The following is an 18,981-nucleotide window of genomic DNA, read 5'->3' as shown; positions in this document are numbered from 1 at the left end:
TAATGTATTATATAAAATACATTAACATATACATATATTATAATATACATAATATATAAATATATAATATGTATTAGTATAATATTAATAAAATTTGGTTTTAACCAAAAAACCAAAAAACTCGATTTTGGTTTCGGTTTTATATTTTTATAAATTCAATTTATTTGGTTTGGTTTTTAATCAAATAAACTAAATGCTCATCCCTATATTCCAACATTGAATATATATAAAAATTATACATATAAATAATAAATAATTATTTCTTATTATAGTATAAAAAATTAAAGATTATATAATATAAATTTAGTTAAGTTTACAAGCTTTACAAACTTTAACTTTATTAAATTCAAGCTCGACTCGTTTAATAAATTAGGCTCGAATTTGACTAAAAAGGTTAGAGCGAGCGAATTTTTCACAAGAGAACCCCAATAATTGATCCATTAGTCTCCACTGTCAAAGTGTCTACCCCTAGCCCTATATTATCATGATGATAGGTATGATAGGAATTCTTTCTTGGTGGCCCACCATCCCTTTGATCTTACCATGATAGACCGTCTATTCGGCAGTTTGAAGTCTGAACGAGTTCACATAAGCGCCCCACAAGGGGGTTGGGAGAATCCGATGACAGTAAAGGAAACGAATGATGAATTGGCGAGGCATCATCGTCAACTTATTTGATAATTTCATTACATGTGTGCTATTGAGCAATGTGAGGCGCTTACGTGAACTCAGTTTTATCCTACTCAATTGCTGCTTCTGCTCCTTGATTCCTCGGAAAACAGATGAGAAAAGCAAAGATAAAGCACATCGTTGCCTGAACCCAAAAACTAACGTTTCCAATCCAACGTATTCTGCAGCAACTTTCTTTTTCAGGATATAGCGGCCTTCGATCCGAGGGTCCAAAACAAAACCTATACGGAAGTGGTACGGTAATCAACCCAGATGAATCACGTGATTGCTTGGCAGTTGAGATTTCCGAGTTCCGAGTACCATCAATTCATTCAAATCGGGGACAGAGTCAAGGAGGGCCTCAGGAGTCAGGACCGAGAAATATCTGCTACGCCAACGGGCGTAGCCTTGGACTAAGGCCGTGAATCACATAACGTCGAATTGGAAGAAGTGACGTTAGGATGGAATCAGAAAATACATACAAGGCTGTGATTTCACGGTTTTAGCCCAAGTCTACGCCATCCGGCGTAGAGGATTTTCCCTCTCTTCGGACAAATGCTTGAGCCGTTGAGCGTGTTTGTGAAATACTCGATGCAGCATGGCGACGACGACAACCTGATTTCCAAGTCAAAGGATCTCTTCTCGTCGTTACACGCGCTTTGTATGGCCCTGATCATCTGACGTCTGACGTTGTACCCTTCATCCAAGAACTTAGAGTTTGCCGCGTGGACAGATTTCCTTTTACACTTTTAACGTTCCAACCGTGGACTTTGAATTTATTCAGTCTAGTCAAATCATCTCTGGTTATCTCTGTTTCTGTCAGACAAGTCTCAATGGCGTATATCTACATTTACAAAATGTCCATAGTACCCTTTATAGTTATAAACAGAGAAAAAAATACGAATGCTGCGGTATTGAATTACAAATACACAGAACTTATCTGTTTCAAACATGACATTCTAGCCCTCTAGCTTTTACGTCTTTGCCACATCATCCTATCCCTCAACGTGGCTACTGGCTAGTGGCCACAATTGTGGGACCCAAATAGTACATTTCCTAGTTTGTAGAGTGGATTGAGATAAAATCAACCGCTAACAATACTGCACCGCATAACGTCATGCAGTACATCCCCACCATGTATTAGAAACATTTTCAGATGATAATATTAAAAATGATATATTATTTGAAAATATTATTAATATACAGCGGGAATATGCTGTAAAACGTTGTGGGGCGCAGTCTCACCTTGTGAGGGCTGATTTGAACTCGAGAGGATTGCATGTTAAATCTTGGCCCTTGGGGCTTTGGCCCACGTTCTGGTCCTGTGGAACTCGTGGAGGGTAAAGTTTTTAGAAAGGATCATTTGCCACGTGGAAAACCCACCACGTAACTCGTGTCAAAAGGATCTTTGAAACGTGGCAAGGCCGCCTTTTTACAACCCGATCACGTTGATGTCAAAAGAATCAGCAGAGATATCTACGTGGCAAGGCGGCATTGTTACATCTAGAAGATTAGATGGAAAAAATGGATAAATACAGAAAATTTGATCCAGGGGCAATATTGTAAAATGGTCGAATTGCGGGGTAGCATTTGAGATTTGACGTCGGACACCAAAACCAATGGCGGGCGGGACTCCACTCACCCCACTCTCGCGTAAAATATGAAATGAAAGTATGAAACTGAAGAAAATACAACCATCACTGTCTCTGTTGATTGTGTTCATTGAATTCAAAATTGAAAATCCATTTGAATTGAATTGGTAACACTCAGATAAACAGGTATTGTTGAACACAATTAGGATTAAGCATAGCGATCTTTTGACGCTCTCCTCCAATATCCATCCTTCGATTTGTGTACCACCGTCTCTGACCATCTTCTCGACTGTAATTTTAATTCTTTTTCTTCAGGGTTTTCCATTTTCCGTTCTATTTCGAATCTTATCTCATAATCTCTCCAGGGTTTTGGCTTCATCAGTTTTTCTCTTCTTCGTCTTATGTTCCATTTCCTTGCGAATTCTCTCTTTTCAGTTGTCTCTTGTCATTGATACTTGGGTAAATTTTCCCCTGTTGGAGGCAGTAGGAGCTGGATATATATTCTTTTGTTCATCTTATAACGGTTTTATCGTATTTGATAGGGGTTTTAGGTTGATTTGGTGATTTCATAGACTGTCTGTAGTTAAAATTCTGTTTGGCGCAATGGGAGGTGTCTGTTCGGGTGGAACCCCGAACGGTGGTTCAAAGATTCTGGCGAAGAATTCAGGAAATTCTACGAAGGTAAGGACGATGAGTAGCTTCGACAAGCAGGAAAAGAGTTATTTTTCGTATTCCGATATGGACGTTTATGAGAAGGCCCCGCTGAAATACGACTCTGGTGAGATTGCAATATCCTCCTCAGGCAAATTGAAGCCGTCTCCAATAAGGACAGGTGCTAGCAAGGTAAGTTCCTAAGGACTTTATATTATTTATTCTTAAATTTAAACTTATTTCAATTCCTATTCTGAGTTTAGTAATGGATATATTATTTAATCAATGTTTTATTTGCATTAAGAATAGATGGGGCAATTCCATTAGTTAATATTGTTCTCAGGAAAATTTCTGGTGCCGTAATGGAGGCAATATCAGTATTGTACTGGCTGTTTTTCACATGCATTTTACAAGGTGCTTTTTTCAATCATACGTCTAGAGTTTGCCATAGAAATTTCTAATGGAATTATCTGTTTGGAAGTAGCTATAGATCCCTGAGTCTTTTATAGGTTTCCGGTTTGCATGCAGCATGCCGACATTCCTATTAAACTTATTTTGATCCAATCAAAGATGATGATAACTCTAATTACTGGAAAGCCTTCCGAAATCAAGAGATTAAATGTGGTCTTGAATATTGCCTCTTTCTGAAGCATCCGGGCCTGATGGTCCTTTCAATCCTGTTTCATCAACACACTTTTTCACATAGCCGTTGATGTTGCAACCCAAGATGGCTTGAATTGGTTCTACGTCTCACCCTTTTCGATATTGCAAGGATGACAGAAACATGGCTAATCCAAAAGGTCCCTTGCTAGGGGGATGGTTTGGACCTGGTAAATCAGGTGTCCAGGTAGCAGAAAACCCCTCTGTAACTGCAGGCTTCAAAGTCAGACTTTTTTTTTGAAGGGTATTACTTTTGCTTTTTCTAATCTTAAAATTCCTGATATTCTTTATCATAGTATTTAAAACATAAAAAAGAACTCCCTCATTCACTAAACTCAATCAAACATTAAAATTCCACTTCTTGATAGAAAAATGCAGAAACTTTCCTAACTATTTTACAGCTTTAGTGAATATAACTTCCTGATGCAGGAGCCAAAGAGCCAAATATGGAATTTTCTGAAAATTTTACATATTTTTGTATTTTATTTGGGGTATTTTGGTCAATTTATATGTTGTCTGTGGGGTCTAGTATTTTGATTTATCTAGTCATAGTTGCATTTCTATAATTTTCATTTTTCCTAGTTCTAGTAGGAGTGCAGGACTGGCCACCCCTATGGTGTCTATATACCATATATAAAGTGCAAATGGGGATATGATGAACGAATAAGGTTGATTTGAGATTTTACAGCCATAAGTTCATCAAAAGATATCCATTCAAATTCAGTGTTCTCAAAGGACTCACTGATTTAGGTGAGTTTTCCTTTAATTTATCAAAACCTGAAAATTTCCCATTTTGGCCATTTTTATCTTTTTGTGTCAAACTGTATCTGACCTCCCATATCTGAGCACCTTCATATATCCTTATCTTTTATCCCTCCAAATATCATTAAAAAAATTCCACCTAGAACCCTAGGTTCCATAGATTTTGAGCTTCCTCCCAGTCCCAAATTTTTTGTCCTTTTATGCCAAATGTACTCCAAACCTAACTAATCTTAGTCACCCTCTACAATTATCCATTCTAACCCTATCTATGAATGTTCACGACAAAAGTTCCTATCTAGATCTATTGAAGTTTTTTCATCATCTTGGGATATGTTGTGTTGGTGCCTTGAATTCTAGTTGTGATCCACTCCATGACCTGCTCCGAGTCAAGTTGAGAAAAAATCCGAAGGCAAAATTTCATAGTAAGCTATGGTGGAGAAGAGGGCTTGGGCTGTTAGGCTCAAGCCTGTAGTCCAGCACTGACCACCACTGGGAGTGCGGGGGCTCCACCAGTAGTATGGACTCGACCCACTAGGCTGTTTCTTGTATACCTCATTGTATCTTGCACAGGAAACTATCTTGTATCTTAAGCACCAAGAAAAGAGAGTGTGGGAGTGTGTGAAACACAATGAGAGAGGGTTCTTCGGGTGTATTGGGATATAGGGTTTGGTGAGAGAGGCTGTATACACTGTGAATGTAACCTCTACTGTTGATAGTGGATTTCTTCTCCTTTGATGCCTGTGGACATGGGCTATAAGACGAACCATTTCTTCTCCTTTTACACTGTGAGTGTAACCTCTACTGTTGATAGTGGATTTCTTCTCCTTGTCTTCTTTGTTGTTCCTCTTCTTTCTCCTGTTCCATTTGTTTATCTTGCTATCTTGGATTGTTCAAGCCCTACAAACTTTGGTTCCTGGGTTTATATGGTTTTGGTACATCAGTTGGAACTTGGGAGCTGAAATTTGGTGTCTTACATGAGACTAGCACTGCAATTCCATATATTATTTGGGAACCACACAAGGTTTTGCACCCAAAAGTGGGAATCACAGTACAGGATAAACCCGTCCTAACCCACCTAAAATCATCTTATGGTTATTCAAGTCCTACATCACTTTTGCTACAATACCATCATGGGAATTATGAATGATAGAGTTTTTCCTTTTACCCGAAATTAATTTTCAATGTTACAAGCCTTACCTTAGTGGATATCAGTAACAGTATTCTGATTGTTGACAAGGGAATTCTCTAATTGAAATGGAGGAAAGGAGAATCTGGATGGTTGTGTTAACCTTATTTTCAACTTGAGTTTACCTTCATCAAGTGCACCCTAGATTTTGGTTTTGTGATCAATAGGTGGATAGAAATAGAAATGAAATCAAATAGGTCCCGCATTGGATAATATAGAGCTAAATAATGGTCTAGATCAGTAATGCATATTGACGCCATGTGACTTTATGTTACTTTTTTGTTGATTTATGTACACATGTTGCATATCTTTTGTTCTGGAATGGTATCAGCAGCAAAGGCTCAGTCCATCAAAATCTGCTGAGGATTACCCCCTAGCATACCTTTTTCTGCTAAAGCCCTTGTTAGAAGCTCTTCAACTATCAACAGTAATCAAATCACTTTTAAGCCTAGATGCCAGGTTCTTAACCATCAAGTAGTAAATAAACCACTTGCATGCTTAGCTGATGGTCTATTCTTTGTAAAGTTGCCATGAAGTGTTATTTTACCATTATACTAATTCTGGATTTATTTGAAGTGGTCATTCATTACTGTGGGTTCAAACCATTTGGCAAAGCATGATAATTTATTGTGCTGAAGAAGACACCAATTGCTTTAATATATCATATTTCAGTCAAGACACAAGGAACATGGAACATTTGATTCTAATCATCTGATAGTTGAATGTAAGGGCCAAATTTTCCTGCATTACATAATTATCCAATAATACTTTAACACAAGTATGAAAACAAGGTAAACATTATACTAGGAGATTCCAGCGCTCTTTGGGTAGAGCGTGGCAATATGATAGAAATATCATCTATAGATGTTGAAATACTTTCCATTCTTTAAGATTAGGTAAACAAAATGATTTGAAGTTAATTAAACATTGAAATATGCCTCAGTTCATTATTTAAGGTGGGGAGAATGGTATATATAGTCACACCAAAATGCCCTTGATAACATAATCTGCAATAGATACTGTTTTGGTAAAGTTCTTGATGTTGCAATTGCAACAAAATGCTCATGCTTGTATAATTAGGACCATTCAAACACCAGATTCAATAAGGAGTATTTCTTTGGCATTTGGCTATAGACTATTGCTTCTCTGAAGTGTGTGGTGTTTGTGCAGTAGTAACATATACATGTTACATAGAACAAGAATAGATGATATGCTTTTGAAGTGTGTTTCATGATTTTTATCATGTTAGAAAAATGAATATTTTATTGTCTTCGGAATACACGGTAATGGCTTGTTATCGAAATTCAATCTCTTTCTAGCATATGCACTTATGTAGGATAACCTTTGAGTTCACTTATTGCAGGTGCCACAGGTGGGCTCAATTTTGGGAAGGGCTGGTATTGTTGGCCTAGAGAAGGCTGTGGATGTCCTAGATACACTTGGAAGTAGCATGTCAAATTTGAACCCCACAGGGGGATTTGTTTCTGGGATGGCTTCACGAAGGAATAAAATATCTATTCTAGCATTTGAAGTAGCTAATACAATTGTTAAAGGAGCCAATTTATTGAGATCTCTTTCTGGGGAAAATGTCAAGTTCTTGAAAAAGGAGATTTTATACTCAGAAGGAGTACAACAATTAGTATCTACAGATATGGAAGAATTGCTGAGAATTGCTGCCACTGACAAAAGGTTTCTATAGACTTTAGTGTGATTTCAGTGCTTGATCTACATCTCAGATTTTCTTGTATTGTGTGCTTGCAGGGCTACTGTTCTAGGGCTGAATTGAGTTGTAAAAATTTATTATGAAATTATATGTTGAAAATCCTCCCTTAAAAAATCTGTGGGAAAAACCCATTGACCTAAATACATCCTATATCAAAAGGGGAGAAACTGGATTGTTCTCCACAAAAATTTCTGGATGCTATAACCTAAAAACCTTTCAACAGAAACTACTATTATCAGATGCTATTAATGAAAAAGAGAGTAAAAAAATAGGCACATGATTAGTCCATGACAAGGTACCCACAAATTTGCAATTTCCAAACCTTCTTGATGGTCATCTATTAAATGTAATATCTTCTGAATATTAGGAAGATTGGACAAAAGATGCATCTGTCCCAATCAGTTTGGCCCAAAAGATTGTCATAAATGTTTGTGCTTAACTTCAAGGAGATTGATTTCTTTTCATCTTCCTGGATTTTTTTATGCACAGTGTCTCCCTCTTTCTCTCTCTCTCTCTCTCTCTCTCTCTCTCTTTCTCTCTCTCTAATTTCTTTTCTCACTTTTACAGGGAAGAGCTTGACATTTTCTCCAGAGAAGTAGTTAGATTTGGGGACCTTTGTAAAGATCCTCAATGGCACAACTTAAGTCGTTATTTTCAAAAGTAAGGTAGATACTTTATAGTGCTTTAAAAGTCACATTTCATGTTTCTGGTATTTACTGACATAGCAAACATATTTCTTGAAATTCTTGTTTGATGTTTCAGATTGGATTCAGATATTACAACACACAGACAAAACAGAGAGGAGGTAGAAATTACAATGCAAGAACTTTCAACCTTGGCTCAGCATACAGCTGTAAGTTATTATTATGGCCTTAGTGGATGATGATTCATTTGTGTGTGTTGCTTGACAATTTTCTTTGTTGGACACATATCTTCTCATATAGTATAGTTTATTGAAATTTGCATTGATATTTGGACAGCCATTAACTTAACCTTTTGGAGATCCCCTTGCATGTACAAAATTTTATGCATACCTTATTATTGCAAACGATTTTCTATTCTGTGATTTAGATATGGTGGATATGTTTTCCTGGGAGTTGTTTATGTCATTTGTGTCCCCGTTCTGCAACTATAAGTATAGCTCTCTTGACTTTATTTTATGTTTTTTTATATCTTTCAAATAGTCTCTGGTTTATGGAAGTGGTATTTAAGAGCCTTCTAAAACTATCACCTTTAGGTTCTGTTTGGTTTGAAAGAAAAGGTAGGAAAAGGAAGGGAAAGGTAGGGAAATCTGTACAGACCTTGTATAGGTTTCCCTACCTTTCCTTTCAAACCAAAAACAGCCTTAAAGAAACTTTAGAAAAAGGGTTTTCTTAATTTGGTTACTGCAACAATAAAGGTGGGGTTCCTGCAGAATTTTTTTTCTTTCTCCTGCAGGTTTCTATATCAGTCTTTCAGATTTGTGTATATAATCATAGACTTGGTTCATTATGAGCATCATGGGCATTTGGCAACTTGGCCCCATTTGGTGTTGATTGAGTGATTCACAATAGCCTATAGGTAGTTATCCAGCCTACAGTATGCTGCACATTAATCAACATCCCAACACTCATCATGATGAAAAATTAAGTCTTTTTTGAGAATTTTCTAGATACTTACAAGAATGACACTTTGAACAATCCATTAGTTGGAAAATTCAATAAAGTTTGAGTAGAATCAAATGGTTCAAATTAATCCAATTACTCCTGCCTGAGGAAACTCCTTCGGAAATCCATATAAAATTGGCATGATCTACCAGTTAGGCATTTGGTTTCACTTGGAATTAGCTTATTGTCTTCACTTCTGAAAGTAAAACACAAACAAATTATTTTTCCTACATGCATGGGAAGGATATTTTTCTAGAATGAGAAGAGGAAACATAATATTCTAGTATATTTATATAAGCATTTTGCATTGTACTGTTGTGTTTTATTCTTCTAAAGAGGATTTTCAATTTTTAGAAAATACCAACTTATTCAATCCTGTAACTTCTTGTTTAAAAATTCTCATTTGTCTGGGTGTCAAATGAGCTGGTCTTGTAACTTTAATTTGCTATGACAATGCTTTGTTTTTATCTATTTCAGATGGGAAACTTTTGGTTGCTAAATTTGGTTATAAATGAAAGGTTTAATATTTAGAGAACACTTTTTTTTTTAAGAGTTGGCTTCTTCAATTGTTGGAAAGTACTTGTTTTCCTGGTGTTCTTTTTAAGTCAGGAAATGGAACAAGTTATTTTATATTAGATGATTTTCAATGGTGTAGGGACATAATCATTAATGTGATACCTATTTAGGTTTTCCACATTTTTTATGACATTCCTTACAAGCTAATGGAATCATAACGTTTTTTTCATGATTATGCATAACTTCTATGTTTTTATCAGTTATGCCTTAACTTCTATAGAAGTTAGTAACATTGTTCTGTTTTGAGGAGCTAACTCATTTTACACATGTAGGAATTGTACCATGAATTTCATGCATTGGACAGATTTGAACAAGATTATCGGCGGAAGCTTGAGGAAGTAGACTCCTTACATCTTCCTCGAAGAGGTTAAAACACATTCAGTTATTTTTGATATCATAATTTCTCAAGATGTGTATGAAAATTGCTGACTGGATATGGTGCTTATGAGTAATCAAGTTCTATTTGTTGAATAAAAGATCAAAATGTTTTGTGAAGGGATTCGCACACGTTTGCTATGATTTTCTTTAATTTAGAGTCAGTAGTATCAGAATAACTGCATAAGATTTGAGCATGTACCTACTTAATACCGAGCAAGACTTTAACTATTCTACTAATAACTTCTTAGAGAAAAACAGCATGAACTTTCACTTTTTTTGTAGTAGTAGTAGTTTATCGTTATGAGAAAAAAAAAAGCATGTGAATTGGACTAGTGTTCCTTAGTAATTGGATACTTCATTTTATTATTGTCAAATCTAGAGGTGCCAAAGTATTACATTAGGGAATATGAAGGAGAAAAAATCCCATGCTTTTTTATTATTATTTTTTTGATGATGGGCGGAATAGGGTCTAGGAATGGAAATGGGGCAGGTTCCGGCCAGGGACCGTACTTCCCATCCCCGATCCCAACTATGACACAAATCCCCATCCTCGACTAGTCGACCCCGATCCCTGTCAGGCATAAAAGTGACCCTCCATCCCCAATCCCTAAGGAGATGGGTTCCCTGTTGGGTACCCAAAATCCCGAAATTTTTAATTAAAAGCTTTTTGGAAAATAGATTTATTTAAGATAAAGGAAAATTTAAAAAATATATAAATAATAATTTAAATATATTTTGATATATAATATAAATAATATTATATGTATAATTTTAGTATATATAATCAGGGTCGGGGAAGCTAGGTACCCAACCAGGATAGGGAAAATTTCCATCCCTAGTAGGGTCCTACTAATTTATGATATGGTGGCAGGCTTTGTGGGGTGAACAAGGGGCTGCGGGGGTGATTAGAGATGAAGAATATGGAGGGAAAAGCAAGTAGTTTCTTGTTGTGCACCAAAGGATGAGTAAGAAATTAGAAGAAAGAGGGGGAGAACAGGAAAGAGATAGATCACTTGGAAGAAGAAATAGAGGGGGGGTGGGGGTGGGAGAAAAACTTCTGGTAACAACTAGAAATCACTAAACCAATGACTCTAATTACAATGACTCTATCTAACTCTAATTACAACAACTAGAAATGACTCTTATTTTACTCTAAGTACAATAACTCTATTGATAGACTCAATTTGTTAACTTGGATGTCCCCTTTCAAACTCCAATTTGAACTAGGAAATTGACCCAACACAACTCCTATTACTTTTGAACTAAGACAAATCCATAACTAACCCATTAAGACACTTAATCAAGGTCTCCAATTCCTAAACAACTCTAACAACACTTTCCTAATCCAACTAAAGCTACTTTGATTTAAAGACATCAGAAATTACTTAACAAAGTAAGCTGCAAGTTCACTAAAATAGTATTTTCAGAATAACAAGAACTAAGTAGACCCCACTTTTAGTTTTCACCAATTCTTCTCCTGTAAATTTCCTTTAATATGAGAATGAGGCCAAAATCCTTTTTCAAACATTTCTTCCTTTTCTTCAAATCTGTTAGCTTCTTTTTGGGTTTTCAAAGAGGCTCAAACTGATCCAACCAAGTCCCTGCTGCTGCATCATTTTTTTTTTTTCTGGGAAGGGGAATGGTGGGCAGTCGGTTAGTACCTAGATAAATGTTGATACCTATATGGGTACTAGACACGCTTGGACATCCTTGCTGTTAAATGCTTGCTATATGGTTACAATTATAAAAAAAAAAATGCAAGAAGAATCAAGAAACCAAAGAATGTATGTGTACTCTTCTCATGGTGTTCTTTTCGATCAAAGTGTTTACACCTTGCATGAGGAATACCGGTTTCTTATTAGTTCAAGGTTTTCATGTTCTTATAATGTGTTTGATTTCTTTTTCTGCTTCAATCATGCTAGTTTTAATTATGCTCATCCTTTTCATTCACTAGGTCAACCAAAAGCTATTTATTTATGGAATCCTTTTGCATATGGTATTGGGTATCCTCTTCATTCACTAGGTCAATTAAAAGGCCATTTGATTGTTTTTGTAGGAGAGAGTGTCATGATAATACAGGGTGAGCTCAAAGACCAAAGAAAGCTTGTGAGGAGCTTGAAAAAGAAATCTCTCTGGTCAAAAAATTTGGAAGAGGTATATGATATATGAACCAATTGTTGCCACTTATTGCAAAAGTACATTATAGTATTTTGAGAAATTTTCAAACAAACATTCTCTGTGCATTTGTTATTTTCTTGGTAAGCTGTTTTCTGCTTCATACAAGCCCCTACTTATTATTAGAATATGGTGAAGAATTTCTTCAGAATTTTGCCACTACTATATGGCATGTAATCTGGCAGGATGTAGTTTATGATAGTAAAAAAGTTAATCATTTCTTCTTCTAGGTCATGGAAAAGCAGGATGTAGTTTATGATAGTAAAAAAGTTAATCATTTCTTCTTCTAGGTCATGGAAAAGCTTGTTGATATTGTCACCTTCATATATCAAGCGATAGTGGAGGCCTTTGGAAATAAAGGTACATACTTGTGAACAATTGATCATTCTTCCATACATGAATTTGATAAAATGCTAAAGCCATGTATGCTTTTATTCACTAATTTTCTTTTAATATTTATAATTGCTGAATCCAAGATTATCATGCATCATATGTGTCTCATCATAGAGGTTTTTTCTTCTTGTCATGAAACCAGATTAGAGGAAACTGACATCAATCCAGCTTGGTTGATAATTGAATTGCCTATGTTTGAAGAGCCAGTTGGACCAATGTAATGTGCCTAGGTGGCTAGGTCATGCACTTTTTTGTAACCCAACCTATGAACTTCCTAGGTTTTCTAATAATGTCTTACTATTTGGTTGGGTTTGTAGAAGTCCCATTTGTAGCTTCTTAAATCTAGGAGTAATCTCCATTACTGCAGTTCCAAAGAAGATTTCACTTCCTGTGGAAATACCTAATCCGTTATGAGATATGGCAGGAATAGGGGTGGATAGCAAGGATCCAATTCATAGCCCTCAAAGACTTGGCGCATCTGGTCTTGCATTACACTATGCGAGCATCATCAGTCAGACAGATAGTATTGTAAGTACAATAGCTTCTTATTCCAATATTTGGTGTAGTATGAGGGATGGCATCTATATGCATGCTAGTTATAACATGTACTGTAATAGCATTGTAAAAATTTAAGAGGTCTTGATAAGCAATGGAATTTTCTGCCCAAACTTTACATTCTCATATATATAGTTACTTGTCAAGGAAAAAAGAAATCCTATGTTACTTGACATGAAATCCTTTTGGAATGCAAACATTACAAGGTTTTGATAAGCATGGCATTTTCTGCCCAAACCTTACATTCTCATATTACTTGTCAAGGAAAAAAGAAAACTTACAATGACATATAGTTTTAATCTTACATTAAATACACACACACACCGCTTAAATGCAGTGGTTTAAACATTAAAACCCAGCCTGAAGCTTGAACCATTCTCCCCTCCTGGTCAACGGGTCAGTGATTCGACCATCTGTGTCAATGGGTCAATGTGTAATACCATCATAAAAGTTAAAAAAAAAAATCAATAAAATAATAAAAAAAATCTGGTAACCTGCTGAACATGTCAGGCAGTTCAATTGCCTAGGCCATGGGTTGTTGTGTAAGTCAATGGGTTTTTTGTAAAATAGTGGTTGGAGGCTGACCCAAATATGTATTGTGACTGGGTCACCATTTGTGATGACCCAGTTACAATTTGTGGTGACCCAAACATGTATTGTGGCTGGGTCACTTAAACGTTCACAATTTGTGGTGCTCAAAATGAAACCTAACTGGATTGCAACATTTGCAATGTCCCATCAAACTTTAGTATGTTTCAACTCTTTTCACATAAATACATTCAAGACATGGAAAGAATTCAAAATTTCATTTTACATGAAAACCTTTGCAAAATTATTGTGCATTCATGAGAGAGAGAGTTAATAGTTTTGTTACAAAATATTGAAATATGTTTAACATATTACATAATACAATAACTGTGTGATGCATTAATTCCTTGTAACAAAAGCTGGCTACTTGTTTCTGTTGCATGCACTACTCTGGATTTGGTTTATTTTACTTACAAAAATAGAAAAAAGGCCATTACCCAATTTTGGTCTCAGCTATTTGGGGTCTTGGGAGGGTTGAGACTGGATACGGTCTGAAACTTTGGCAGTCTTTTGCACAAAGTGGTCCCTCTTAGACTTGAACCCATGTTCTCACACTTACCAGCCAGACATTTTACCATTACACCAAGCAATGACGCCTATTAAAAAATAGAAGAAGACATGTAGTATAAAAAATTTTGAGGAACAAAATAAAGCCAACCAATTTATTCTTGGTTGGCCTAAAAGAAAACAAGGCCATTATCCAGTGTTAGTCCTAGCTCTCTGGAGTCTTGGGAGGGGTGGACTGGATATGGACTTAATTTTTGGCATTTCAGTTGGCCACAAACAAGATATTGGTCCTGTGGAGGTTTGTGCTTTTGCAGTTTGTTTGGGCTTGTGGAAAGAGAGAAACATGAGGATCTTTGTTGGGAGTTCCATTGACCAGTTGAATGATGGGGAATTGATAAAATGAAATGTTAGGTATTGGTTATATCAATTCTTTGTTCTTGTCTAATATTTTATTTTTCTGTTTTCTGACTTTATAAAATACTATATGTCTTGAAAAACATGCTGACCTCAACAATAAGACTAATTCTGCATTGCTTCTGTAAAGTTGTCATTTTTATTGTAAGTATTTACATGATTAAGTGATTAGTTGAATGGTTTCCATGAAAAGCTGAAGGTTTCCTGTTAGTGTTTTAATTAATTTCTTGCATGGAAATGTGTTCTTAGGTTGCACGGCCAAGTGCTCTTCCTCCTAATGTGAGGGATACGTTATATCATGCATTACCAACTGGTGTTAAGACAGCTCTGCGTTCCCGATTGCAATCATTTAATGAGAAGGAAGAGGTATGCTGCATCTAGACAGTCTTTACCTCCCACAAACTAGTTGCTCTTATTTTCATATTTATTGCATATGCATATGATCTTCTGATTCCAGATGCATGTACACATGAGCATCATGCAATGTATTGTACAAATTTCCTTCCCTGGAGAGAAAAGAAATTGTACCTTGACGTATACCTAGTAGTGCTAAATTTTATTTACTGATATCTCTCCATCCAAGTAATACTGATCATTGAACTTGAATCAAGAATTTTCTACTTAATATTAATGGAAATTGAGGATCTCTCTCCATGGAAATTGTACCTTGACGTATACCTAGTAGTGCTAAATTTTATTTACTGATATCTCTCCATCCAAGTAATACTGATCGTTGAACTTGAATCAAGATTTTTCTACTTAATATTAATGGAAATTGAGGATCTCTCTCTCATGTGTTCTCCATTTTCATATTTATCTGCTGTAATACGTATGCTTGCAGTTCACGATTCCCCAGATCAAGGCTGAAATGGAGAAGACCCTGAAGTGGCTTGTACCTCTAGCATCAAATACAACCAGGTGTGTCAATCAAGTGTTCTTTTCATATATCATCTACATGGCCACGCTTTGCATATGATATCTTCTGGGGTCTTGGAGGGGTGGACTCTGGACTAGCTACAGACCTAATCTTTTGGCATTTTTAACCTGAAGTGCATAGTCGCTCTCAAACCTGTGTTCTCTCGCTTGCACAAGTTCTCATTTTATGAACTGCTTCTTATGATTGCTTTCTTTTTGATTATGTATATTGGCATTAGGATGTATTATAATTCATGATCATTGTTTTTTGTCTTGTCCTAACATCCTTTACCGTTCTGTTCATTTTCTGTTTTTGGTTTTATGGCAATTGGAAACAGAGCACATCAAGGTTTTGGCTGGGTTGGAGAATGGGCAAACACTGGGTCAGTCAAGGCTTCCACTCCCTCTCTCTCTCTCTCTCTCTCTCTCTCTCTCTCTCTTCTCTCTTTGTTTTCAAAACCTAATGATGATAAGCGCCCCCTACTCTTCCTAACTAAGGGCACTAGAAGGACAAATCATCATTAAGTCTAGGAATTTTCTCTTTTTTTCTCTTTTTTTCTTTTATTACATGTCATTTTTGAAATAACCAATGAGATGCTCTCTTTACCCATAAAAATTACCTAAAATCTCTCTCTCTCTCTCTCTTTCTCTCATTCCAAAGAACCTAAATAATCTCCTCTTCTAAAATTTCTCCTAAGCTACCTTCCTCACTATCCCCACTTTCTCCTTAAGTATCTTTAATTCGTATTTATCTCCTAAATTATCTCTAATTCCTATTTATCCTCTCCCCCACTTTTTATCTGTATCCATCCAAAAAAGTTTGAATTAAAAATTTTAAGAATTATTTATATATTCTAGCAAAATTATATAATAACTTTAAAGTATTTATTAAAAACACAAAAATAATTATAATAGATTTAATAATATTCATATTATTAATAATTTTATACTTTTACAAAATTCATCACAAAATTATGTACTAACAATATAAATTATGATTTTCCAAATTATTCAATTTAAATGTTATACAAATAATAAAATATTTAACATTAAAAATGAAATATTATTTAAATATTTCAATAACTAAATATCTTAAATAACAAAAATTAGAAATATCTAAGTACTTATATAACAAAATATTTAAAATTATTTAATATCTTTAAAATAAATAAATTCAAATAACAAAAAAAATTAAATATTGTACATATTATTTAAATATTTAACATAACTAGACTTTAAGTCATTAAAATGACAAAATTATGTAATAAATTTTAAAAAATTCTTAAAAGTAGAAAAATAATTATAAAATAATATTAAAATTAATGAATAATTTAATATTTTACAAAATTATAAACGAAATTTTGTAATAGTAGTACAGATTATTATTTTACGGATTATTAAATTCAATAAGTAATTACATATTTTACATATTATTTAATTATTTAAATAAGAAAATATTTTAAATAATGAAATATTTAACATAACTACATTTTAAATAGTTAAAATAATGAAATTATGTAATAATGGTACAAATTATTATTTTATGGATTATTAAATTCAATAAATAATTAATATTTTAAATTTTAAATAATGGTATTATTTCAATAATTAAATAGTATTGTAAATAACTAATTTCAAAAAATCAATATTTATTAATAATTTTAAAATCTTAATCCATATTTAGTATATATTTAGTAACTATTTGTTGTTTTGTGTTAAATATATTTTCAATAATTATGTATAAATCTATTTTTGTTTTGATATTTAACAGAAAATTTTCAATAATTATTGGAGATTAAACTATTATTTAAATTTTTTAATTTAATTTATATTAATTTTGTTATAATTTATTAATTAGTATTTAGTAGAGATTACATTATTTATTGACTAATTTAATGTATTTTTTAGTATTTATTGTATTTTTGTAATTATTGTATTTTCATTATCAATATATTATCAGTAATTGTGTATTTTCACTATAAATTTTCAATAATTATTGGAGATTAAACTATTGTTATTTATTAGAGATTAGACTTTTAATTTAGCTGAAATTAAGAGTGCTCATGGGTTGGTTCGGTTCAGTTGTACGCTATTTGGCCAACCAAATCGACCTAGTTAGGCTGGGGAGTTTGTCACCCAAAACCGACTGACCATTAGTAAAAGTTGACCATTAAAAAAATTACAATGACATTATGAAAAAGTAAATTTAGAAATTAAAGTTTTGATATAAAATATTTTAGGGTAAGAAATATAGGAATTTTCTTACTTTCGCATATTAAAAACGTATAATATATATGGTGGGTCATTCAATTTTGGTTGGTTTACTAATGGTCAAAGCGAAATTGATCCAACTTGGTTAGCTTGGAAAATTGTTGAACCAAAGCCAATTGGAAATACAAAAAAAACAACCAATTTGGGTCGAGTTGGTTGGATTGGTTAGTTTCACCAGTTTGACAAACCACCCTAATTAAAATTAATTATTGTTATTTTTGTATTGTAAAAAAATGATTAAAAGTAGTATATAAAATATAAATAATTATTAATTATTTAAACAATAAAAAATATAAAATAATTGTATACTCTTATGTTTGTATTGTTTAGTTTTCGCTTAACAAATTCCGTGAATTGCATTAGTCCCTGCCAGTTTATTAATGTATACATGTCTTTTTATAAAAAGAGATAATTCAATATAAATATATGATATGGATTCAATCGTATCCTATTATCTGATCGGATCCAGGGATAATCTGAATCCGTGAACAAATAGAATCGGATCCTATTGGAAAAATATATTTCTAATACGAATGAACGTCTCTTTAGTGCCCTAGCTTGCTAGGGAGGATTCTGATTATCAGGAATGTGGTGCTATAAAATCATTCACTTTTTTGTCCTTTCATACGGTATTTACCAGTCTGAAACAAGGTCTAAAATGATAATTGTTCACTGACAGTTGCGAGGTTAACAAGAAGACAGATGCACAAGGTAATCTGATTCGCCTGCAGACACTCTACCATGCAGATAAGCAAAAGACAGAAGAATATATCCTTGAGCTGGTGTCATGGCTTCACCATTTGATTAGCCAAGTAAGACACAGAGACCATGGATTCAAGCCATTCTTTCCTGTTCGTTCCCCAACCCGTAAAGCCCTACTTCTACCGCTGGAGAGCCAACAAGATCTACCCCTGGTCAATAATAAGAAAACCAACAGGATTGTGCAGTTATCTCAAGAAGAGCAGGATATGTTGGAAAGTGTCAGCTGGACAAGGTCGGTTCCTGGAATAAGCAAAAGCCAGGAGTTTTCCACAGTCAAGAAAAAGGCGGTCTGCCGTTGGGGGTCAAGCAAGAGCACTGGTAGCTCTCCAACTAGGGAGTTCGGTGCAACCCAAAACTGGGAGACTAGGACTAATGATATAGATGTAATAGATGGGTTGATTATATAGATCTTGGAGTTTTTTTTTTTCTTAATTAACCTCCAATATTGCATTTTATTTCATTTCTTCATTTACATTTTTTCAATTCTCTTTTCTATAGTGTATATGATCATCAGTCGACGATTCTGTATCATATAAATATAATATTGATATTTTCATT

The 18,981-nt window shown here is 34.3% G+C and overlaps 1 protein-coding gene across 3 annotated transcripts; it reads left to right on the top strand.

The window, feature by feature from the left end:
* The first annotated feature begins 2,286 nt into the window (after positions 1–2,286).
* Positions 2,287–18,981, top strand: LOC148876386 (protein PSK SIMULATOR 2-like). 3 transcript variants are annotated; one of them, XM_088984114.1, is made up of 13 exons: positions 2,324–2,447; positions 2,834–3,104; positions 6,884–7,209; positions 7,811–7,903; positions 8,006–8,096; positions 9,738–9,831; positions 11,900–11,997; positions 12,309–12,378; positions 12,836–12,939; positions 14,725–14,841; positions 15,317–15,393; positions 15,729–15,773; positions 18,341–18,981. In XM_088984114.1, exons 2-13 carry the CDS (start codon positions 2,865–2,867, stop codon positions 18,828–18,830), a joined length of 1,845 nt encoding a protein of 614 aa, XP_088840240.1. In that variant the 5' UTR covers positions 2,324–2,447; positions 2,834–2,864; the 3' UTR covers positions 18,831–18,981. The 3 variants fall into 3 exon arrangements, with proteins under 3 accessions (XP_088840233.1, XP_088840240.1, XP_088840247.1); XM_088984107.1 differs by having other exon boundaries at positions 2,287–3,104; XM_088984121.1 differs by lacking the exons at positions 2,324–2,447; positions 2,834–3,104 and adding an exon at positions 4,455–5,119.

The sequence above is a fragment of the Nelumbo lutea genome, chromosome 1 (genome assembly GCF_056320005.1).
Source record: "Nelumbo lutea isolate HS-2025 chromosome 1, American lotus-T2T, whole genome shotgun sequence".
Classification (NCBI taxonomy): domain Eukaryota; kingdom Viridiplantae; phylum Streptophyta; class Magnoliopsida; order Proteales; family Nelumbonaceae; genus Nelumbo; species Nelumbo lutea.
The sequence above is the reverse complement of the archived record's forward strand: the minus strand, read 5'-3'. Positions and strand labels throughout refer to the sequence as shown.